Below are 24,810 nucleotides of genomic sequence, written 5' to 3'. Positions count from 1 at the left end.
CCGCCATATCGATTCGCTCCGTGGTGCTGGACTCCGCCATCATAGCTGATTGGATTTATACAAAGCACATGCTAGCCTTGCACAAGGTAATTAGCATTCCAATTACGTTTTCTGTTACCCTTTTGAGCTGCGCGGTCTTCCGCTTTTCAGACCCGGCTCATCTGTAAACGACTTTCAACCGCTTCCTATCACCATCCCCTCGGACATCGAGCAACTAAGTTGCAGTTCTGTGGAGTCCGTTTGATCCAGCTGTTTGGTACTTGTACAAGGCACGCAATTGCCTTGAGTAAGGTAATTGCATTTCCTAAACAGCTAGCCATTTTCTCGTGTGATCTGCGCGGTGTTTCGGTTTCAGATCCGCCGTAAATCACCATGTCTACGGAACGCAGAATCAAAACGTTGAAGACGAGGCAGAAGAGCCTTCTAGCATCGTTTTCCCTCACTCAAGACTTTGTGGACAACTACGATGAAGAAAGAGATGCTTGCGAAATTCCAGTACGATTGGAGAACCTAAACGAACTCTGGTCGGACTTCAAGAACATCCAGTCTGAACTGGTAACCCTCGACGAGGCCTCCGTCGATGTGCAGCTCAAACAGCGAACCGATTTCGAAACCACGTACTATCGTGTTAAGGGATTCCTGCTTTCCCGCAATAAAACGCCTCCTACACCCACAATGAACGCTTCTTCTTCATCGATCTCGCATTTCCCTGGCTCTGGATCTTCGTCTCATGTTCGCCTGCCCGATGTGAAATTGCCGGTTTTCAATGGAAATCTCGATAATTGGTTGAATTTCCATGATCTATTCGTCTCCCTGGTCCACGCTTCGCAGGATCTGTCGTCGATTCAAAAGTTTTATTACCTGCGTTCATCATTGGCCGGCGATGCACTAAAACTAATCCAAACAATCGAAATTAGTGCGAACAACTATACCGTTGCGTGGAACATTCTTGTCAACCACTACCAAAATCCAACCCGCCTAAAGCAGACATATCTCGATGCGCTTTTTGAGTTTGGCACACTGAAACGGGAATCTGCGGCCGAGCTCCACTCGCTAGTGGAGAAATTCGAAGCCAATGTTAAGGTGCTGAAACAACTTGGTGAAAGGACGGAATGCTGGGACATTATTCTCATCCGCATGCTCAGCGTCCGATTAGACCCCGTAACGCGGAGGGATTGGGAGGAATTTTCGGCGTCCAAAACCAAAGTCGTCTTTAAGGACCTCACGTCGTTCATTCAGCGAAGAGTGAACGTACTTCAAACGCTCCAAGGGAAGACTGTCGACACTCCAGCGCCCCATCAGCAAAGCAAGAAACCTATCCAGCGGTCTGTAACCAGTCACGGTGCCAGCCAAGGTCAACCAGGTCGGAAATGCGTCGTGTGTTCCGAACATCATCCGCTGTACTTGTGCCAAACATTCTCGAAACTCGATGTTGCAGCTAAGGAAAAGGAAGTCCGCCGTCACCAACTATGCCGAAATTGTCTACGGAAAGGACACCAGGCTCGGGACTGTTCATCATCAAGCACTTGTCGAAAATGTCGAGGTCACCATCATACCCAACTTTGTGCCGTAGAGAATCCTACTACCACGAGCTCCAGAGCAACTGAATCTTCCCAGGCGTCGTCTACCCCTCCTGCTGTATACCGAGGCCAACCGAAAGCATCAGTTTCAGCTACTGTCGAGAAATCTACAAGTTACACCAGCAGTAGTCAGGCAAGAAAGAGCGTACTTTTGGCCACCGCCGTCGTCAAACTAGTTGATGATTCTGGTAAAGAGCACACTGCAAGGGCACTTCTCGATTCCGGTAGTGAATGCTGCTTTATAACCGAATCACTCTCCCAACTTGTGAAAGCGCAACGAAAGAAGATTTCCGTACCCATCTCTGGCATTGGACAGTCAACAACGTACGCACGATACAAAATTGTTGCTTCGATTCGCTCCAGGATTGGTCACTTCTCCACGGCTGCCGAATTTCTAGTGCTTCCTAAGGTCACCATCGATCTTCCGGCCGCTTCCTTTGACATCTCCACTTGGAAAATACCCCACGGAGTACAGCTTGCCGATCCGTTCTTCTATGATTCCAACCCGGTTGATATAATTATTGGCGCCGAAGTCTTCTTCGATCTTTTCAAAGTGTCTGGTCGCATCCAACTAGGAGAATCGTTACCGACTTTGATCAATTCTGTTCTCGGTTGGGTAGTTTCTGGAAAAGCGTCACAGGCGGAAACTTTAAACCCAACGATTGTGGCAAATGTCGCAACAGTAAGTGACGTTCATCAGGCCATCGAGCGATTCTGGAAACTTGAAGAAGACGACAATTCTACGAACTATTCCATCGAAGAAACCGCTTGCGAGGAACACTTTCGTCGCAATGTGAGACGTAATTCCGAAGGGCGATACATTGTTCGCTTACCGTTAAAAGAGAGCATTCTCAACCAACTAGGCGACAACCGTCACACAGCAGTCCGTCGATTTCGGATGCTAGAAGGCCGTCTTGGATGCAATGAGGATCTTGCAAAACAGTATTCAACGTTCATTGACGAATACCTTGCCTTGGGTCATATGAAGCAAGTGTACGATTACCAATCTCCTCCGTCGCCTTGCTACCACATGCCCCACCATGCCGTCATACGCGAAGAAAGCACCACCACAAAACTAAGAGTCGTATTCGATGCCTCATGCAAGACTTCAGAAGGACCTTCGCTGAATGATGCCCTAATGGTTGGTCCAACTGTGCAACAGGATATTCGTTCCATAATCATGCGCTCGAGAACGCATCGAGTAATGATCATCGCAGATGCCAAACAAATGTATCGACAAGTTCTCGTGGATGAGCGTGACACGCCACTCCAAAGAATAGTTTGGCGACAATCACCAGATCAACCCCTAAACACGTACGAACTGCTAACGGTGACGTATGGAACGGCAAGTGCCCCATTTCTCGCCACGCGAGTGCTTTTACAGTTAGCTGACGATGAGCAGGAACATTATCCAGCAGCAGCAAAAGTTCTTCGAAAGGATGTTTATGTGGATGACCTGTTCTCGGGTGCAGATAGCGTGGAAGAAGCCATTGAACTCCGTCAGCAACTAGAGGCACTTCTATCCAAGGGCGGATTCCAACTTCGCAAGTGGGCATCCAACGAAGCAGCTGTTCTGGAAGATCTGTCGGTAGAAAATCGAGCCTTACAACCATCTGTCGACCTAGATCGTAACCAAACAATCAAATCGCTTGGTCTTCACTGGGAACCTGCATCAGACCTACTAAAATACAAGATTGTAGTTCCTGTTGATTCCACTGAATCACCTGTAACAAAGCGAAGCGCCTTATCGCAAATAGCACGACTTTTTGATCCGCTTGGATTGCTAGGTCCGGTCGTCATCTCTGCCAAAATATTTATGCAAGCACTCTGGACGTTAACGGACAGCAACGGAAAGCCATGGGGCTGGGACGCAGAGCTACCCTTGCCAATGAAAGAGCGATGGCATTCCTACATGTCAGAGCTATCGCTTCTTAACAAGCTACGCATTGAACGCTGCATACTTGCTTTGAAGCCTGCATACGTTCAATACCACTTTTTCTCGGACGCATCTCAACAAGCATACGGTGTGTGCTGTTATATCCGATCTGCTGACATATCTGGATCCTTCAAGGTCGCCTTACTAACGGCCAAATCAAGAGTAGCACCCCTAAAGCAGCAGAGTATTCCTCGTCTGGAGCTTTGCGGAGCTCTCCTCGCAGCTGAACTATACTTGAAGGTTTCGCAGTCTCTAGAACTCCCCGGTCCTGCATTCTTCTGGGTCGATTCAATGACGGTCCTTAGTTGGTTGAAGGCGGCACCGTCAACTTGGACCACTTTCGTTGCAAATCGCGTGTCCAAAATTCAACATGCAACCCAAAACTGTTCATGGCACCATATCCCAGGAAAAGAAAACCCAGCAGACCTGCTATCACGCGGCGTTACGGCAGAGAACATTCTCGATAATGAATTATGGTGGCAAGGGCCAAGATGGTTGAAACTCGCACAAACCTCATGGCCTAATGAGCAACCGGACTCAGAACCTGATTCGCAAGCACTTGCAGAAGCAGGAAAACGACCAAAACTCACATACACGGCAGCTCCAGAACCGACATTCATCGACCAGCTTACATCGAAGTTCTCCAACTACAATCGTCTTCTAAGAGTAACGGCATACTGTCTTCGTTTTATTCGGAATTGCCATAAAAGCACAGCAATCAGTGAGACGAAGTACAAAACCATCTCTGTAACTGCCGAGGAGAGGAAGACAGCAGAATTAACCCTTGTTCGCCAAGTTCAACGACAAATCTTCGCGGAAGAGTGGAAGCAGTTAGAAAGGGCGAAACCCATATCCTCGAAATCTCGTCTACGGTGGTTTCATCCATTTCTTTCCGACGACAACGTAATGCGCATTGGAGGTCGCCTTAAGCACTCACTTCAGCCTTACGAAAGCAAGCATCAGCTCATTCTGTCATCTGCTCACACGTTGTCCAAGCTGATAGTACGATCGATCCATGAAAATCACCTACATGCAGCACCGCAGTTACTTATCAGCATTCTACGACTACGGTACTGGATTACAGGGGCCAGAAACCTAGCTAAATCTGTCGTTCGTAACTGTATTACTTGCACCAGAGCACAACCACAACTGCTTGAGCAGTTCATGGCGGAACTTCCAAGCTCCCGTGTCATCGCTTCCCGACCATTCTCCGTGACCGGCGTTGACTACTGGGGTCCCATCTTGTTAAAACCGGCTCACAGGCGAGCATCACCCGGAAAGGCCTACGTTGCTGTTTTTGTCTGCTTTTCCACTCGCGCGGTACACCTAGAGCTGGTGGTTGATCTTAGCACGGCAAAATTCCTTCAGGCATTACATCGGTTCGTCTCTCGGAGAGGTCTGTGCAGCGACATTTACAGTGACAACGGCCGTAATTTTCTTGGAGCAGCTAATGAGTTACGGAGTCTAGTTCGCAGCCCAGCACATCAGCAATCTATTGTTCAGGAGTGTGCCAACCACGGGATCCGTTGGCACTTTAATCCACCGAAGGGATCACATTTCGGTGGGCTTTGGGAGGCGGCCATTCGTTCCGCACAGTAACATTTCATCCGGGTACTCGGCAATCACACTCTGGCAACGGATGATATGGAAACTCTTTTAGCGCAAATCGAATGCTGCCTCAACTCGCGCCCTATGATCCCACTCAGCGATGATCCGTCCGATTCCGAGCTGCTCACGCCTGGCCATTTTCTCATCGGTTCAGCGCTGAAAGCTGTCCCGAGCACCGACGTGACCGCAATCCCTTTGAACCGTTTGCGACAGTATCAACAGACGCAAAAACTGTTCCAGCTGATATGGAAACGGTGGCATCTTGAATATTTGAGCGAACTTCAGCCCCGCACTAAATGGTACAATCCACCAATTTCCATTCAACAAAACCAGCTCGTTCTCCTCAAGGAGGACAATACTCCACCGATGACTTGGCCTACTGCCAGAATAGTTGAAACACACCCTGGGTCTGATGGAATCATCCGTGTGGTAACCGTCCAAACTTCCACTGGTCGATACACTCGTCCGGTCTCAAAAATTTGCTTGCTGCCGATTCCGCCCCCGCAATCCTCGACAGGGGAAACAAACAAAACCAACGACGCAAGTGAAGCTGAGGAAATCGACGATAGCATCATACGTTCTTCGAATCGATCCAATTATTCCATCGCCAAGCAGCAACTTTTTGGCCGGAATCATCTGGCCACGGGAATGTCACATCTGCAGCACCTACAATAAAGAATTCAAGGCCCTTTGCTAAAAGGGACAAGGTAAGAACCTGTCCAATAGATTACAAATTATCGTAACCCGCTACCGGGTCTTTTTTTGTCTATTTACTTTCTGCGCCGACGAATCATCGATAACAATCAACACCGAGAGTGACGTCACGAAGCGAAACACCGAGCGGAGATCTGTCATCATGGTCGTCGTCTGGTTGGCTGTCAGAAATACGATTTCTGAAGGGGCCAGCATGTTCGCGTATGCGAAATATTTCATCGCACACGGAAAATGAAAGTACCCAAAATGCACGGTAGCACCAATTCATCGTTAACTTTCATCATGGCGCCCTTCGGAAAGGTGCGATTTGACTCTTCCGGCAACCATAATTAATGGAGTAACCGAGGGATAAAAGCCGAAGGATGATCGTTCTCGGGCTCTCTTTTTCATCGACATCGTAGCTGTCATCATCATCGTCATCAGCGTAGTACACAACAACAACAGAAGAGAAGAAGTGGTTGAAATTAAAGTGAATTTAGTTAGAAATTAAGTGAAATAAAGGACTTAGTTAGGATAATTAGTGAAATAAAAGTTAGTTGAGTTAGTAAAAATAAACTAAAAGTTGGACTTACCTGTGAACTGAAATAGTGCGGTTTCCTAAAAGAAAAGGAAGAAGAAAGAACCTACCTTGTTGTGTCGTCCCCGTTGTGCGCTGTTGCAGCGAAAATCTAGCACAGAACTAGATTTAGCAGTCCTGCTTTTGGTGTTATCGAACATTATTCATTTGATCTTCTTGGGAAAAGTTTAATTGAAATAGAGAAAATTGAATGCTTCGTGAGAGATACATTTACTGTAGTTCCAAAACCAAAACGTTTAAAATTTAAAAACATAAAATGCATGAGCATTTCAAATGTCAGCATTTCAAATTCAAGTGACATGCAAAACGCTCTAGTTCTAATTATGTATTTGTGAGATTTTATGAATCTTAACAACTTTTGTTAAAAATAAAATATGGATGCGATAGAAGAATTGGATCGTGCTAAAGACGCACATAAGTTCTACGAGAAGCTGAAACATTCGCAAAGCGTTTTTGTGCCACAAGCCGTCATGTGCCGATACAATCAAAGGGAATCTTTTCACGAGCCAACGTAAGGTGGTGGAGAGGTGGTGACAGCATTACGATGAGCACCTTAGTGGCGACGTTACGTTACTAGCACCGAAGGTGGCGTCGTAACACATCTAAGAGTACGTGCGGAAGATAAAATACTTCTGGCTTCTGATCTCCAAGAGATAGAGGAGGAGCTTGGCCAACAAAGCCACTGGAACAGATGAACTACCAAGAGAGCTTCTAAAGTTGAGAGGTAATGGTGAGCGCACTACACTGGGTCATTGCCAAGATTTGGGAAGCAGAGGTATTACCGATCACACGCTGCCTAGAAGGTACTCTCTCAAATTGTATGTCGCCGTCTATCACCGATTGCAAGAGAGTTCATGGGTCAATATCAGGCTGGATTCATGGGTGAACGCGCTACAACGGACCAGATGTTCGCCATCCGCCAAGTGTTGCAGAAATGCCACGAATACAACGTGCCCACACATCACTTGCTGATTGAAACCAGCTATGGCAGATTATACACGAGTACGGATTCCCGGATAAACTGATACCATTGATCAAGGCAACAATGTATCGAGTGATGTGCGTAGTCCGAGTATCAGGGACACTCTCGAGTCCCTTCGAATCTCGCAGAGGGTAACGACAAGGTGGTGGTCCTTCGTGCTTGCTGTTCAACATTGCTCAAGAGGGTGTGATAAGGAGAGCGAGGATAAATACGAGGAGGGCAATTTTCACGAAGTCCGTTCTGCTGCTTGGTTTCGCTGATGATATCTCCACACCCGCCACACCGAATTTGTAGTTACTATTTACAAAACGCTTATTTGACCGGTAGTCCTCTATGGGCACGAAACATGGACCCTACGTGCAGAGGACCAACGTGCCCTTGGAGTTTTCTAACGGAAGGTTTTTAGCGTTGACAACTGATGGCGATACTCGCCTTACCGAGTTTCGAAGGACTTTCTTCGCTAGCAATTGGCTAGCACCGAGATGCACTAAGTCCGCGATAGCAACACCCAAAGTAGCAAATTATACGTTGAAGTGGAAAACACGTTTCTCGTTTCGGTGATCTGGTCTGTCGATGACATCGTCCTAAAGTTGATTAACCCCGCGTGAATCGAGTGGGAAGCCGTTCGCGCCCTCGATTTGCGATACCGCGTAGAAGTGGGTTCATTCGCGACGGGAAGGAGAGATCGATTCGATTAATAACGATCCACTTCCGTCGAATTTTAACGTCGCGAAAGGGTTTTGACACCGCGACGGGAAGGAGCAAATCGTTCGATTGTGTTCAACCCTCGCCGGTTCGGTTTCGCGTAGAAACGGTCAGTTGCCATTTTTTGCAAAATTGCGCCAAAGTGTCTACGCCAAAAATTAACTAGTGCTACAAAAACCGAAGATATGTACCAACATTTACACCATCCGACAGTTAAAATTAGACAAAATCACAGCAAACAAAAACGAAATACGTATCTTTCCCCTGAAGAAGACACCATCCATAGTGTCGAAACGACGGGTTAGATAACAACTCGTTTTGATTTAACAATACTGCGTAGCCGTCAAAATCCGAGTTGCACAGAATACAGTCGATTCTCCCCCATCTACGCTGTCAATTGTGTGTGCGTATTGAATCGCTGGACAAGCTGAATGAAGATTACGCGGAGTGTCAAAGTGTCATCGAAAGGCTGGATGAACCTGAGGAATTGGACGAACACATCGAATAACGGGTGGAATTCGAGCAACGGTTCTGCAGGGCAAAGGGATTCCTGCTCTCGAAGCGCGTGGCTGACGCAAACCAGTCAGCGCTCAACGATTCGATGCAAGCTCCGCAACATCATCAGCCGCATTTCCACCTTCGCCTACCCAAAATCGAGATGCCGAAGTTCAACGGCGATTTCTCGCGCTGGATATCATTTCGGGACACGTTCACATCGATGATTCGCGTGAACGGAGACATTCCCGCGGTAACCAAGCTCCAGTATCTCCTTCAATCCCTCGAAGGCAGTGCCAAGAAACCCTTCAAATCAGTGGACATCGAGGCCGACAATTACGCGACGACATGGGACGCGCTGTTGAAAAGGTACGACTACCGGAAGTACCTCAAGAAGCAGCTCTTCAGGGCTCTCTACGATCTGCCAATAGTCAAGCAGGAGTGAGCAACGCGCATCCATGGCTTGGTCGACGATTATCAACGTCATGTTCGCACCCTATCCAAGCTGGGCGAACCCGTGGACCAATGGGACTTGCACTCATCCAACTGCTCTCCTACAAGCTGGATCAAGCGATACTTCGGGCCTGGGAGGAGAAAACCACCCAGAAGGACGATGTGAAGTACGATGAACGGATTCTCCAGTCCGTAGGACCAGAAAGTTATCACTCTGCCTCGTCGAAGGTGGCCGGCAATTCGCAGAAGAGCTTGAAGCAGAAAGTGTCAGCCAACGCCGCAACAGCATCCCCTCCAAGCTATTAGTGTCCACTTTCCTGTTCGGACAGTCATTCGTTGCGAACGTGTCCGGTGTTCCTTGGAAAAGGTGTCAGCCAGCGTCATGAGCTGGTTTCCCAGAAGCGGCTGTGTTGGAACTTCGGGTTCCTGTCAAGTCAGCATGGCAGTCCAAACTGCGTGCACCTTGACGTTGCTGGAAACGGTTATTCTCAACATCGTCGAAGATCACGGCAACACGCACAAGGCTCGAGCTCTCCTCGATTCGGCATCGATGTCGAATTTCATTTCGAAACCGCTGGCGAAGAATCTATACAGTCGCCGGTCTACAGCGGATGTGTCCGTCGCAGGCATCGGATCATCCACGCAGAAGATTAGTAGTGCCATTACTGCTACCATCGAGTCGGGAGATCGAACGATCTCGATCAAACTGCAGTTTTTGGCACTGAAGCAGCCGTCGTCGGATCTACCAACGATTGACATCTCGGCATGGAAATTTCCACACGTACGGATCCAAAGTTCAGTGTTCCTGGAAGTGTTGACCTCGTCATCTTTACCCGAGCAGAAGAAAATAACAAGCGAATAACATATCAAGGTATTTATCTTAAATACTACCATACCTTGATATGCCCTTCATTAGGTGGTAAGAAGAGGCAAAATAACAAAAACGAATACCAAAATTTTGTATAAATAACACCTTAAAAATAACAAGTCTTGTTATTTCAATAATGAATGCATACCTAAAATTTCAATTGCTGTATTTGATATTCCAAAGTTATTGAATAACAAACTAATAACATTTCTTGTTATTAAATGTTTCATATGTTCGATGACTTCATGATGTAATAGCAAATCTTGTTCTTCGGTTATTTTCACTGCTAAACTAACAAATACTACATCAATACCAAACTCTGCTCAAATACCTCCAACTGTTATTGTGATGTTCTTATAACATTTCGTACAATAACGCAGCAATAATAATTTTAGGTATTAGAGCACATGTAGCTCTTCGCATGGTATTTATAAGGTATGCCCTTCTGCTCGGGTAGTGAAACCTACTGGGAACTCCACACGGGACAGAAGATTTCTCTTGGTGAAGGTCTTCCGTGGGTAGTCAAAACTCCATTTGGTTGGGCGGTCACTGGTCCCGCCTCGCGCTCGGCTACCTGCATTCCACGTTTCTGCTATCTCTCTACCGCTGATGATCGATTGGAAGCCGCTCTACGCAAGTTCTGGGACATGGAAACAATTCCATCGGGTCCAGTTCGATCGTCCGAAGAGAATCGCTGTGAAGAGCTGTACGCTGCAACGACAACGCGCGATGCGACAGGAAGGTACATCGTTCGCTTCCCGAGGACCGAAGATCCTGAAAAGGTTCTGGGAGAATCCAGATCAATTGCCGATCGACGCTTTCTGAGCCTTTAACGCCGTCTTGGAAGAGATCCTGCAACCAAGGACTCATACGATCGGTTCATGGACGAATATCTGCACCTTGGCCACATGAAGAAGGTGTCAGAACCTGATGATCGTATTCCACACTGCCACATTCCCCACCACGTCGTATTCAAGGAATCGAGCACGACCACGAAGATCAGGGTAGTCTTCGACGCGTCATGCAAGACCTCGTCCGGCTTCTCCTTGAACGACACGCTCCTGGTTGGACCGGTTGTCCAGCAAGACCTCTACTCCATCTATTTGAGGTTCCGGACGCGAAACATCGCTGTCGTAGCAGATGTGGAGAAGATGTACCGGCAAGTGTTGCACCATCCCGAGGATCTATCATTCCTCCGAATTCGCCATCGCACCAGTTCATCCGATCCCATCGAGACGTACGAACTACAAACCGTCACATACGGTACCGCAAGCGCACCGTATCTCCCGAGATGTTCAGGTCTGCTATGCAGAAATGCCTGGACGAGGGAGTTTTCCCAGAAGCTTGGAAGAGGCAGAGCCTGGTACTATTGCCAAAGGCGGGGAAACCACCCGGAGACCCGTCGGCATATAGACCAATATGCTTGATTGACACGGCGGGGAAGGTGCTCGAAAAGATCATCCTCAATAGAATGTTGCGGTTCACCGAGGGCGAAAATGGTCTTTCGAGTAACCAGTACGGCTTCCGGAAGGGGAGGTCCACCGTAGACGCTATCTTGTCGGTTACAAAAACCGCCGAGAAAGCACATGAGTCTAAGAGGAGGGGAATTCGCTTTTGCGCGGTAGTGACTCTGGATGTAAGGAATGCGTTTAATAGCGCCAGCTGGTCTGCTATTGCCGATGCGCTCTTGCGTCTGGGGATACCGGAGTACCTGTACAAGATTCTCGGAAGTTACTTTCAGAATCGTGTACTAGTCTACGACACGGAGGTGGGTCGGAAGTGCTTTCACATAACCTCAGGAGTCCCGCAAGGTTCCATCCTGGGTCCGGTGTTATGGAATGTCATGTACGACGAGGTGTTGAGGTTAGAGTATCCAGTGGGAGTGGTGATTGTCGGATTTGCCGACGACATTACGCTCGAAGTCAACTCGAAGTCTACGGTGAAACGATCGAGGAGGTAAAGTTGACTACCAACCACTCGATCAAGGTTGTGGAGGCGTGGATGCGGTCCAGGAAACTGGAGCTGGCTCACCACAAGACAGAGGTGACGGTTGTTAACAACCTGAAGTCGGAGCAGCAGACGGAGATCAGTGTAGGAGACTGTACTATCCTGTCAAAGCGCTCCGTCAAACACTTGGGCGTGATGATCGACGATAAGCTTACCTTCGGTAGCCACGTCGATTATGCCTGTAAAAGAGCCTCCACAGCTATTGCGGCACTGTCCCGGATGATGTCCAACAGCTCTGCGGTGTACGCCAGTAAGCGCAAGCTTCTGGCTAGTGTTGCTACATCCATACTTAGGTATGGTGTACTGTACTTCGCGAACATTAATGGAGAAGGCGCACGGGTCTGTCATCAGGACACGATGTATACACTTTGCTTGTTGGACATTGAATGAATGATTTTTATTAGTTAGAAAAGTTACACATTACCTGAGGAAAGAATAAAGCATGTTCACACGAATTAATGCTGCGTGGTCAATTTGAGCCGCGCATGGGGTGTTAGATGACATCGGCCGGTCAGGTAACCAAAAGTCGGCACGTTGTCGTTAAGCTAAGCATAATTCATTATTTCTCGTGGGAAATAATAAATTTGCGATGCAGAAAAAGATGTTGTGGAAAATTCCACTACACCTTCCCCCTAAAAGAAAATTATGGTATACAATAATAAATTTTCCGTTTATGCTTTGTTCTTACCTTTACAAATAATTTTCAGTATACAAATCATTTTTGTTTTGAGGGCTCTCTTCCCCTTTTCTTAAAAGGAACGAATATTTTGAGTGTAATAAACAATGTATTTGTTGTCATTATCTTTTTTGTTCTAAAGGTTTAAATTTCGTAAGGCGCGTTTTATGAACTTTAAGTCTTTGTTGATTATTCTGGTTAAAGATTACTGCATTACAGTCCATTAGTTCTTTTATTGTGAATGGTCCGGAGTTTACTGCATCTAGTTTTTGTCTATTTTCATTTCTTAGATAAACTGTATCGCCAATTTGTAAATCTGTATTTTCAATTTTAGCGTTGAGTTGTGTAGTTCTTTTTGTTTTTGCTCGTACAATTGCTTCACGTACTCTTAAATGTGTGGTTTGAAGTTTGAATTTCAATTCTTTCTCATAAGCTTCGTAGTAATACAAAGGATCTGGTTTAATACAATAAGCTATATCAAATAAATTGCATGTTTTTCCAAATACTAACTGAAATGGCGTATATCCATGATCTACACATGGTGTTGTGTTGAAGCAGAAACTAAAAAATGGTAACCATTCATCCCAATCATTTTTGGTATCATTAGTAAAAATCCTCAAATACTCATTCAATGTTTTGTGGCTTCTTTCTAATGATCCAATGGTTTGGGGGTGATATGCACTGGCACAAGTATGTGTTATCTTAAGAAGTTCACAAACTTTATCGAATACTCCTTTATATTCAGTACCTTGGTCAGTTTTTATCGAAGATACTGGGCCAAATATCAAAATACATTTTTCAATAACTGCTTTTGCTATAGTTGTTGCAGATTTATCCGGAATGGGAACTATTATAATAAATTTTGAAAGATCACATTGCATGGTTACTGCATAGCGATTGCCTTTATTTGTGTAGGTAAATGGTCCAACTGTATCAATTGAAAGTATATCAAATGATTTTGTAGGGGTAGTAGTTTGAACAAATTTTGTTTGAACTTGAGAATAATGTTTGTTTGTTTTACATAGTGTGCATGCTTTTACATACTCAGCTATGCGTTTTTTCATGTGGGGCCATGAATATAACGGTCTAAGCTTTCTGTACAATCGATTTGTACCTAAATGTCCTCCGATAGGAGTTTCATGATGTAGATTAAGAATTCTCAATATATCATCTTCATGTGTCACTAGTTTTGGTCTTTCGTATATCAATATGGTGGCATCCCTAAGGATGTTATTACCAATGTCTTTAAATGAGTTTATATCAATATGTTGGAATATTGTATCGTTCTTTGCGATTGCTATCATTTTACTCAAAAATCCTTTTTGATTCTCATTTGTTTTATGGCTGGCCAGCCTTGTATTTGTGGATTTCTGGATTTTATTCTCCAATATTTTAAAAATTTGCTTCAAAGCTTCTTCCTTTTCATGTTCTGTTGTTAATTTGAGATCTAACGCTAGAGTTAGTCTCGGATTATAATTCTTCTTTGACAGCACCATCGATAGTTTTGATGACTGTGGATATTTAATGAATGATAGTTTAGATAGTTTGAAAGCATCTGAATTATTGAGCGCTTCATATACATGAAGTTGATCAGGCTTCTGCATCTGAGACTCATTAATTGGTTGGCTTGATATATTTCTTGTCATTGATCGTGTAATGACATACATCTGTTTTAACTCATCCATGTCAAGCGGGACGCGAGAAAATGCGTCTGCTACGATGTTTGATTTACCCTCTATATATTCAATGGAAAAATCATATTCTTCTAAATCCCATCTCATCCTAATGAGCTTTGATGATGGGTTCTTCATTGAAAAAAGGTAAATTAACGGACGGTGATCCGTTTTAATTACAAATTTTCGTCCATATAAGTACGGGCGAAAATATGAAACAGCCCAGTGAATTGCTGTTAATTCTTGTTCAATCGTTGATTTATGTGATTCGCCTTTTGTGAATGCTTTGCTGGCAAACGCAATTGGCTTCTCTACACCATCGTGTAATTGAGCAAGAACAGCACCACATGCAACTTTTGATGCATCAGTTGTTAATATGAACTGCTTTTGGAAGTCTGGAAATTGTAGAACGTTTGGTGATAATAAACTTTTTTTTTAACATTTCAAAAGCGTTTTGGCACTCTGCGCTCCAAATAAATGTTTCATTTTTTCTTAGAAGTTTGTTTAATGGATTGCAAATATTAGCAAAGTTTGGAATGAACCGACGATAGTAGTTGCAGAAGGCAACAAATCGACGTGTTTCATCAGGGGTTTTTGGCACAGGATATTTTTCTATAATTGAATATTTTGCTTTATCTGGTTGTATCCCCTTGTTAGATATATGATGTCCTAAATAGGTTACATCACTTTTGAAGAAATGACATTTTGGCAGATTCAGTTTGAGATTATATTTTCTCAAGCATAAAAATACTTCACGGAGATTAGATAAATGATGATTTATCGAACAACCGATGACGATGATATCATCGATATATAAAAACGCACATTGAGGAGGAAGTCCGCATAGAGCGATCGACATCATCCTCTGAAAACTGTTTGGACTGATATTCAATCCAAACGGTAATCTATTAAACTCAAAGTGTCCTTTACTTGAAGAAAAAGCAGTAAATTTTTTGCTTGCATCTGTCAGCGGAATCTGATGAAATCCTGACATTAGGTCGAGCGTTGAAAAATATTTTGCTCGTCCCAACTGGTCGAGAATCTCATCGATTCTAGGTAATGGGAATTTATCTGGGGAAATGTTTTTATTTAGTTGGCGAAAATCTATAACCAACCGCCATTTTTTATCAGTTTCTGATTTTTTGGGCACTAATAATATAGGGTTGTTGTAGGGCGAAGTAGAAGGTTGAATTATACCATCGTTTAGCATTTTGTTTATTTGGTTATCTATTTCTTCTTTTTGAGACTCAGGGGTCCGATAATTTTTTATATATACTGGTCGTGAATCGTTGAGGCATAATTCTTGTTTATAGAAATTGTTCACGGATAAAACATCATTTTTAAGTGCGAAAATATCGTTGAACTCCTCACACAGTCGTTCAAGTTTTTCTTTAATTTTTGGATCAATCTTCGGATCCATATTTAATTCCTTCAATACTAGCTTACTACGTTCTTTAACTTTATTCCATGGTTTTTCTAATGAATTTATTTTATATTCATTTAAAGGAACCATTTTTGGTACAAACTTAGAACACATTTTTTTCGTTTCATTAGTAGTATTAATAATTTTCATATAAGCATTTTTATTACTTATAATACCATTTGCACAAAACACACCTGGCTGTATTTCTTCTGCAATGGTAACGTTGTCTACAATATTGTGTACATTGATTCGTCTTATCACCTCACATCACGTCTTATCATTTCACATTTATTATTTGGGAAATAAATTTGGGATGGTTTAATTTTATGTGCTTTGATGACTGAAATTTCAGATCCACAATCTACCATTAACGAGCACTGTTTACTAGATGCTTCAATCATCAAGCATACAAAGTTAGAAGCTGATACACTTATTGCGTACGCTCCCCGAACGGTTGTCCTAAAAAATGTTGTACATTATTGTGACCTTGAATCTGTGGAGCGACTAAAGGGTCTGCCTGTTGATGTACGTGCCCAGTTGAAATGACCCTGACCTGTTCATGTTGCTGTGGAGGAAACTCAGTAGCATAAAACACTCTTGAGCTACCATTTAACTGATTATTTGAGTTGTTTGGACCATAATTTCTGTAAAACTGATTTTGGCCATTACGAAAACCACCTCTGCGATGAAATCCTCTACCGCGGGAAGTGAATCTTCCGCGATTTCCATAGAAATTTGTTGGCCGGTTGTTTGGTGTCCTATATCCATAATTTTGTTGATAACCACGACCATTGTTGGGGTATCGGTGATTTTTCCTTTCATTAACATTAGCATGCAAAATTGATGCTGTAGATCCTTGGCTTGTTTGCTCATTTTCCACCATAACATTCAGGGCTTCTTGTACCGTGGTAAATTTGCCAACTTTTAACATTATTTTAGTTTCAGAATTGTGTGAATTTGAAATTAGCGTCTGTATCGCTTGCTTTTGGGCCAATTTCTTAGCTACATCTCCTGGAACTTGCTCTCGAATGTACGCTTGAGCAAGGTTTTCACAAAGATTTTCGACATCTTTTGAAAAATTTACCATATCATCAGTTTTCTTTAATTTCAAATTTTTCAAATTGGCTGCGGCTAAATCGCATGATCCGGTTTCGCTACAATTATCCTTAATTTTCTGGATAATTTCATCTAAAGTTGCAGGAGCTACAGAGAATAAATCTCTTGCTCTTCCTGTCAATTTCGTAAGTACCAATTGTATTGCACTCGCGTGGTTTGCCTCTGCCACTATCGTTTTAGTTAATTCCACCGCATCTATAAATGATTTTGATCCTGACGGCTTACCGTCGAATTCTGGAATCAACTGCGCTAGCTGCGCAGCAGTAGCAATATTGAAGGCCATTGCTGTGTTTGGAGCGATGGTCAAAGGCTGTGTAGAATTTGAACGTTTCTTATGTTTAGAATGATGATGAGGGGATTTGTGTAGATTCTTTCTTCTTGTGCCTAACAGCAACTGCGAACACAATACCGTAGTCTTAGCAACGCGTTTCAAACTGTGTCTACTGGAGGATTTTAAATTATTTTGTATTTTGTTTTCAGCAATTTTTTGATTAACAATTTGTTGTATTTCGTAATTAAAGAGACGCGAGTTTTTACATATATTAGTAAAAACTGTTTCCTCCAAAATCGCACAATTTTCTTTTAAAAATGCTTCTATTTCGTTGTACAACGCAGTGCTTATGTCAAGTTTTGCTTGCAAGGTTTTGTCCGAAATTTTATTATGTATGGATTTTTTCAAGTTTGAATGAAGCTTTTTTAACTTTTCGAACTGATTCATTGATAATATTATTCAAATTATAAGAAACTGACGATTGCTTTTCAAATTATTAGAAAGGAAAATCCATTACCTGAATGTAAACTTGAATGGTATCACAACGCACAATTTTTAAATTTTTGAACTATTTCATTTATAATGGTACTTAGCTTTACTGTCAGCTGGAACGGCATCCCGTGGTGCATGAGCTGCAAACAACTATCATCCAAGTTGCCATTTGTGCCCCCTGCACACTGCTTCGGTTTTACTGCTGAGATCGGATCCACACGAAATTGTAGTAACATATCCACTGCACTCAATTGTTGTGTCTGTACTCGATGTAGCAGCGACTCAAAATATAAACATCACTGATCATCTGGAATCCAAGGTTTCACTTGTTCATGCTGCAGTAACACATTTGCGACACCCAACTGTTGTGTTTATACACACTGTTCATCTCACGTTATCAACTGGAATTTAACGTTGATAATTGACTTGGCGTAATCTAAAACGATGCACTTGCTTAAATATCTTCACCTAGGTTCACCGCGAAAGTCGTTTTTCGAATTCGCTGGGGCTTATTAGTTCCTTTTTGCACTTTAGTCTTTCTGAACTGTAACCTCAGTAAGGTTTGCCATTGATTTAGCAATTCGATTAGCTGCACGTCTTCTTTCACGTTTGGAGATGAGTTTATACAGCATTACCACTAGCTGTATTGAGACAAGGATAATGATGATCAACAACTTTTCGTCATGTCCAATGTGAAATTCCGTATGTAGCTCCTGATTATTAATGATGGTCAGGTCTCCATCTCCACTCTGTTTAATCGCAGGGCTAGATTTTTGGTTACCCATGCTTCACTAATTCACTAATCACGGAGAAGGCGCGGGTCAACGGTCAGCCATGTACTGTACTTCGCGAACATTAATGGAGAAGGCGCACGGGTCTGTCATCAGGACACGATGTATACACTTTGCTTGTTGGACATTGAATGAATGATTTTTATTAGTTAGAAAAGTTACACATTACCTGAGGAAAGAATAAAGCATGTTCACACGAATTAATGCTGCGTGGTCAATTTGAGCCGCGCATGGGGTGTTAGATGACATCGGCCGGTCAGGTAACCAAAAGTCGGCACGTTGTCGTTAAGCTAAGCATAATTCATTATTTCTCGTGGGAAATAATAAATTTGCGATGCAGAAAAAGATGTTGTGGAAAATTCCACTACAATGGCGGCCCGGCGTGGGGCACCGCGCTAAGTACTAAATGCTACCGACGGAAGCTGGAAAGTACTTACAGGCTTTGGGGCTGTCCATAAACCACGTGGTCATTTTTTTGGGACTTTTCAAACCCCGACCCCCCCCCCCCCCCGCGTGGTCATTTGTCCATACAAATTTTTTTATTAGTCCATACAAAACGGTCATTAACCAAACCCCCCCCCCGCTTATGACCACGTGGTTTATGGACAGCCCCTTATGTGCCTGAGGGTTGCGAGCGCGTACCGTACCGTGTCACACGACGCTCTCTGCGTCATTACTGGTATGGTGCCTATCAGCATTCTTATCAGTGAGGACATGGAGTGCTTCGAAATGCGCGGCACAAGAGGCATACGCAGGACTGTCAGGATGGCCTCTAAGGTCAAATGGCAGCGCGCGTAGGACAGTTCCACCAAAGGAAGGTGGACCTTTAGGTTGATACCGAGGGTAGATAGTTGGATTAATAGGCGCCATGGGGAAGTCACATTCCACCTGACACAGGTCCTTACAGGTCATGTTTGCTTCCGACAGTATCTACACCGTTTCGGGCATGCGGATTCTCCGGAATGCCCAGTGTGCAATGGTTTAGAGGAATCGGCGAAACACGTTTTGTTCGTGTGCCCGCGTTTTCGCACAATGCGTGACCGCATGCTTGCCACATGCGGGGAGGACACAACACTGGACAACTTGGTCCAGAGGATGTGTAGGGATGAGTTTGGCTGGAACGCCGTTTCAACGGCTATTACCCACATCTGGGAGCTACAGAGGAGGTGGCGCGTGGACTCGGAGAATGGCTAGTCCAGATGCAGTACAAGAGGTGGTCCAGGGGTTCGGAGTCGGCTTCGTAGGTCATACCGGTGCCCTGCGGTCGAGATCGACCCTTACAACGATTATGTGGCCGCGGAGAGGAAGTCCCGGTAGCGGTGCTGTCGTGGCGTCGGTCTACTGGGTTGGATCCGAGCCCGCGGTTGGAAAGGGGTCCCCGGCAAGGGTCGGAGTAGGTGAGATCCTGCTGTCTGCAACCTACGGGTGCATCTGATAGGGCCTGAAGGGTAGTGATACCCTTCCTTACGGGCAGGTCAGATCGGGTTGCACGTGGGCATCAGTTCTTGATGTCCGCTCAGCAGTAGGGCGCGGGCGGAGTTGACCCTGCCCGCCTTCCGAGGACAAAGGCAGTGGCGAGGACCACTCGGGAAACTGGCTAAGCGCCAGCATGCTACCGTGACTCTCCAAAGCGAGTCATCGACGTTCGTTGCTGCAGGCTACGCAGCTAACCTTGTGGGTGCGATGTGCATTAGCCCCTCTCTGAAGCAATACCTTCTTGGTGGTTCCGGAGAGACGTAGGGTTTGGCGATCATAGGAATGGTTTAGTGGGCACGAGGAGAGAGTAGTCCTGGATTTTACTTTTGTTGTAGAAGACGGCCTGTCAGACCTACACTACCCTAACCTTCTGTTAGGGTGTCTGTTGTGCAGATTATCCCCCTATGGTTTAGAAGGAAAAAAAAAACGCACCGTATCTTGCAACGAAAACACTTCAGCAGATTGCCAAGGATGAAGCGGAACTGTATCCCGTCGTCGATGATTTCTACGTCGACAATTTTCTGTCTGGCGCACCGCACGTGGAATCTGCTGTAGTTCTCCGACAGCAAGTCACCGCTATGCTTGGATCCGCTGGATTCACCTTGAAAAAATGGGCGTTGAAAGGTCAGGAAGTGCTGCCTGCAAGATGTTCCGCCGAAAGATCTGGCCATTCAACCGCTTCACGACGTGCAGGATGAGCAGGCAAACTACATCGCTCAGATCTTCGACCCCTTGGGCCTACTAGGTCCAGTTATCGCGAAGGCGAAGCTCTTCATGCAGCGTCTGTGGGCGCTGGAACAGGACAGTGTCTCCTGCGAGTGGGATTCTCCGTTGCCCGACAAACTTCAGCAGGAGTGAAAGTTGTTCCACACTACGCTATCCATCCTCTCCGAAGTTCGAGTTCCTCGTCTGGTTATTTCTCCCGACAGTGACAGTATTCAGCTCCATTTTTTCGCCGATGCATCCTCCGTTACGTATGGAGAGTGTTGTTTTGTTCGCACGGAGTCGGCGAACGGCATTCAAGTTCGCCTTCTGACGTCGAAATCAAAGGTTTCTCCGCTGTCTACACACCACACTATCGCCAGACTAGAACTTTGTGCCGTAATTTTGGCAACGCAGCTCTGCAAGAAGGTCGAAGCATCTCTGAAGATCACCCCTCCCGCCTATTTCTGGTTAGATTCCAGAACTGAGGCAGAATTAATTACCACTGTGCAGCAATACTTGTGTTTAGGCGGACTTCATTGCATTTCGACATTGTTAAGTTTTATAGAGATGCAGACGAATTTTCAGGAACACTGTTTTTCATGAAGAGAGAGATAGATCGATTTTATCAGAGGGTTGCCGTACACTTACATAACGTTATACATATACATTGAACTGGACAGAACTACGTTGTTCGATCTCTGTCTCGTTGGTCCGTCGATGACACGTACCTCAGCTCAACAACCCCGCGCGAGTGATAAACGGTCCGGACGGGACTTGTGTGAAATTTATGTCCCTGGGGTGTACTATCGCGAGTGAAAGTGATTTTCGATGCTAATACTAACTAGCGAAGTAAGACCTTCGAAGATCGGTAAGGCGAGTATCGCCAACAACAACACTAGCGTCACATATGCAGCAAATTGCCACAGTCAATGGTGAGTACGCATACCTAGATAAGTTTTATATTCACCACCGACAACAGCGTGGGAACTTTGCGACCAGTGCTGGGAAAATTCGCGAAGATCATTCGGCCTAGGATAGGATAAACATTATTGTTGCGCGATGGTTGAATTTTGATTCACTGCTTATACGCTTAATACGATTTATGTAAAATATGACCTTATGAAAAAAAAATGCAGAAAAGGTAAATTTTTCATTCAATATTAAATTGCAATGAGCAGAGCGAGGGCTCAACCAGCCACACCCAAATTGTGCACAGTAATTTTAGACGCAAAAGGAGATTGGAAAACTTGATTCTGTGTTGATGCGAGAAAAATTTATCCTACTTTATATTAACACCGCACAGAGGACCAGTTTTTGGAAAAGCTGGCTGAAACTCAATTTTTGAACATGTATTAAATGGGTTACAGTATATCGAGCACTCGTCTATAATGTCATGATCGTTGAATAACTTTTAAAGAATTTGAAAATATTGATTTTGTATCTTGTTACGATACTGCTGATGGAAGAATATTGTATTTTGATAATGAATGATGATAACGAGTTTCAACGAGTGCGAAAAACTGCCAAAACTTTCGCATCATTGTGATATCTATATTGTCAAATTGTATGCAAACAGTTATTTTGTTCGGACTTCGTTCGAAGAAATTGAAAAAAAAAGAAATTGAGATCTTAATAATACTGAAACCTTATTCATTTAGGCTAAAACTAGTAGACTACTATGATTTGGCAATTTCTGCCAGGTATTTCAAATCTGGACCACTGTGCACCACATGAATTTGAAATGGTGTGATTCGATGAGATTGCTTTGGTCACGGCTTTATTCTCATACATATATGAATACTCCGGCCATTTCTTCACTTTAAATCTAACCATCAGTGGGGGTGTCATTGGGCCAAAACTGCATAGTCCATCCCTTTGTAGGTCGTTACAACAATATTTTAGCTCTAAATCAATGTTGAATTAAGGAAACACATTCAGTTTTATGTTGTTTAGGATTATAAATGCTTCAGGAGTATAAATGCTTCAACTTTAATTTTGACAATAATATAGTTTAATTGAAATTGGCCCAATTTCACCCCTTCTAGTGGGTAACATTGAGCCAAACACGAAAAGTCAAACAAAATAGTTCAATGTGAGACGTATCGCTTGCAAACCAAAACTATTGAATATATAGATACTTGCGCACAATCTATTAGTGTCAAGTCACTTTAAAATAACATCACAGACAAATAAACGTGAAAGTTTGACCACATTCATTGTAAACGATCAATCCATTACAATACATCCGCTAAACCTTAGATATAACTAGCATTCTCAAAACACGAAAGTAATATTTCCTTATCGTCTACCTAGAAACTGATATGCGTGTATTTTTAATTTAGCTTGAATCTCACATTTATTTCTAAAACAAACACCATATTATCCATAAAATAATATGAATACTCTCAGTTGTTGTAATTCACATTTGTAGGGTTCTCTTACTGACCGGTGTTCAGCTTTTTCTACTGGGCATTTTTTTTTAAATGACGATTTTGTACAGTACGCTTAACCATGATATTCACATCACGTTTTCTTAATGGAAAATCAACAAAATGTGACTTTTTTTTACAGCGGAAGGTCAACTCAAGTTATATTTACCAAATACTATCCACTTTTTGATAAACCCATGTATGCGACACATTAAACCGTGGCATTTTAGATAACCTAATGAACGGTTATCAGAAAAATAGTCTCAGGCTATATCTGAACCGGTGGTATTCCAGAACCGGTTCCGAGTGTCCCGCCGGAAGAGGGCAAATATGAAAGTGAACCAAACTCATGCATGCGACACATCAAAAAGCGGCTTTTTCGAAAACCTGATGAACGGTTGGCAGGGAAATAGTCTCAAACCATATCTGAACCGGTAATGTTTCCGAACCGGTTCCGTGTGTCCCCTCGGAAGTGGCCAAATATAAAAGCAAACCAAACCCATGCATGTGACACATTAAATAGGGGCTTTTTCGAAAAACCTGATGAGAGGTTGGCGCGAAAATATTCTCGGACCATATCTGAACCGGTAGTGTTTCGGAACCGGTTCCGGGTGTCCCGCCGGAAGTGACCAAATATAAAAGTGAACCAAACTCATGCATAATAGCGGCTTTTTCGAAAACCTTATGAACGGTTGGCAGCAAAATAGTCTCGAACCATATCTAAACCGGTAATGTTCCCGTACCGGTTCCGTGTGTCCCGTCGGAAGTGGACAAATATAAAAGCAAACCAAACTCATGCATGCGGCACATTAAATAGTGTTTTTTTTCGATAACCAGAAGAACGGTCAGCAAGAAAATAGTCTCAGACCATATTTGAGGCAACCGGTAGTATTCGGGAATCGGTTTCGGGAGTCCCTCCGAAAGTGGTCAAATATAAAATTGAACCAAACCCATGCATGTGACACATCAAATCGTGATTTTTTCGATAACCTGATGAACGGTTTGCAAGAAAAAAAAGCCTCAGATCACATTAATAGAGACTAATGTTAGTTAGAGTTGTGTTCCAGAACCGGTTCCGAGTGTCCCGGCGGAATTGGTCACAAGTTGAAATGAACAAAACCCATGCATGCGACACATCAATTCGCAGCTTTATAGGAAACCTGATGCACAGTTAGCAAGAAACTAGTCTCATACCATATTTGGAACAATCGGTACTGTCCCGGAACCGGTTCAGGGTGTCCCGTCGGAAGTGGTTAAATGTAAAATTGAACCAAACCCATGCAAAAAACTTTGTCGAAGATTGCAAAGTGATCTGTGATTGTGGAGAAAATTATCTTAGTTTGTAACTACCGTTTTAATATTATCCGGCCTCCAGTGATAGTGAAGGTGATCAAGCAGTCAACTAAGAGGTCTGATATTTTTCAGCTCTGCCTATACGTTGCACATAACATCAGAATATGAGCCATCAAGAAGTTTCCCTGCTTGATGATAGGTTTGATAAAATTCTTGCTGTTCTAATTAAGGTATTCTCAGGATTTAGGAACACTTCGGCTTATGTATATCGACGGAAAGATCATGAGTACATATTCAACGAGAAAGGCACTATCACTACTAGGTGGATTAATCTGGGTTTTTACTAGCAAATTTAAGTGAAAAACTACCGATTAACGTTTTCAGACTTTTCATTTTGTGGTAGGGTCTTGTACCATTTGGGCAGGTGTTCCTATTTTGGGCACTTACCGCTATAACTAAGTCAATTTCAAACCGATTGATTTGATTTTTTGTACAGAGTTAGATACTGTACGTGCCTAGCTCTATACAAAAATTCAAACC

At 43.8% G+C, this 24,810-nt stretch overlaps 2 protein-coding genes across 2 annotated transcripts; both read left to right on the top strand.

Annotated features, from left to right (window-relative positions):
* The first annotated feature begins 372 nt into the window (after positions 1-372).
* Positions 373-5,799, top strand: LOC134290370 (uncharacterized). Its single transcript, XM_062857496.1, has 2 exons — positions 373-3,820; positions 5,177-5,799. The coding sequence occupies exons 1-2, from the start codon at positions 373-375 to the stop codon at positions 5,797-5,799; spliced, it is 4,071 nt and encodes a 1,356-aa protein (XP_062713480.1).
* Positions 5,800-9,489: 3,690 nt separating this feature from the next.
* On the top strand, positions 9,490-17,715 carry LOC134290369 (uncharacterized). Its single transcript, XM_062857495.1, has 4 exons — positions 9,490-9,813; positions 10,407-10,660; positions 10,766-11,181; positions 17,678-17,715. Exons 1-4 carry the CDS (start codon positions 9,490-9,492, stop codon positions 17,713-17,715), a joined length of 1,032 nt encoding a protein of 343 aa, XP_062713479.1.
* The last annotated feature ends 7,095 nt before the right edge of the window (positions 17,716-24,810 follow it).

The sequence above is a fragment of the Aedes albopictus genome, chromosome 3 (assembly GCF_035046485.1).
Source record: "Aedes albopictus strain Foshan chromosome 3, AalbF5, whole genome shotgun sequence".
Classification (NCBI taxonomy): Eukaryota; Metazoa; Arthropoda; class Insecta; order Diptera; family Culicidae; genus Aedes; species Aedes albopictus.
This window is presented reverse-complemented; position numbering and strand designations above follow the sequence as displayed.

Bases quoted from the DNA above. Each gene is read 5' to 3' on its own strand.
- LOC134290370 (XM_062857496.1), top strand. From the start codon at position 373: ATGTCTACGGAACGCAGAATCAAAACGTTGAAGACGAGGCAGAAGAGC. The intron at 3,821-5,176 runs GTTGGTTGAAGG...AAACTCTTTTAG, and splicing joins CGATTCAATGACGGTCCTTA to CGCAAATCGAATGCTGCCTC.
- LOC134290369 (XM_062857495.1), top strand. From the start codon at position 9,490: ATGGCAGTCCAAACTGCGTGCACCTTGACGTTGCTGGAAACGGTTATT. The intron at 9,814-10,406 runs GCATGGAAATTT...CACACGGGACAG, and splicing joins TACCAACGATTGACATCTCG to AAGATTTCTCTTGGTGAAGG. The intron at 11,182-17,677 runs GTACCGCAAGCG...AATGGTACTTAG, and splicing joins ACTACAAACCGTCACATACG to CTTTACTGTCAGCTGGAACG.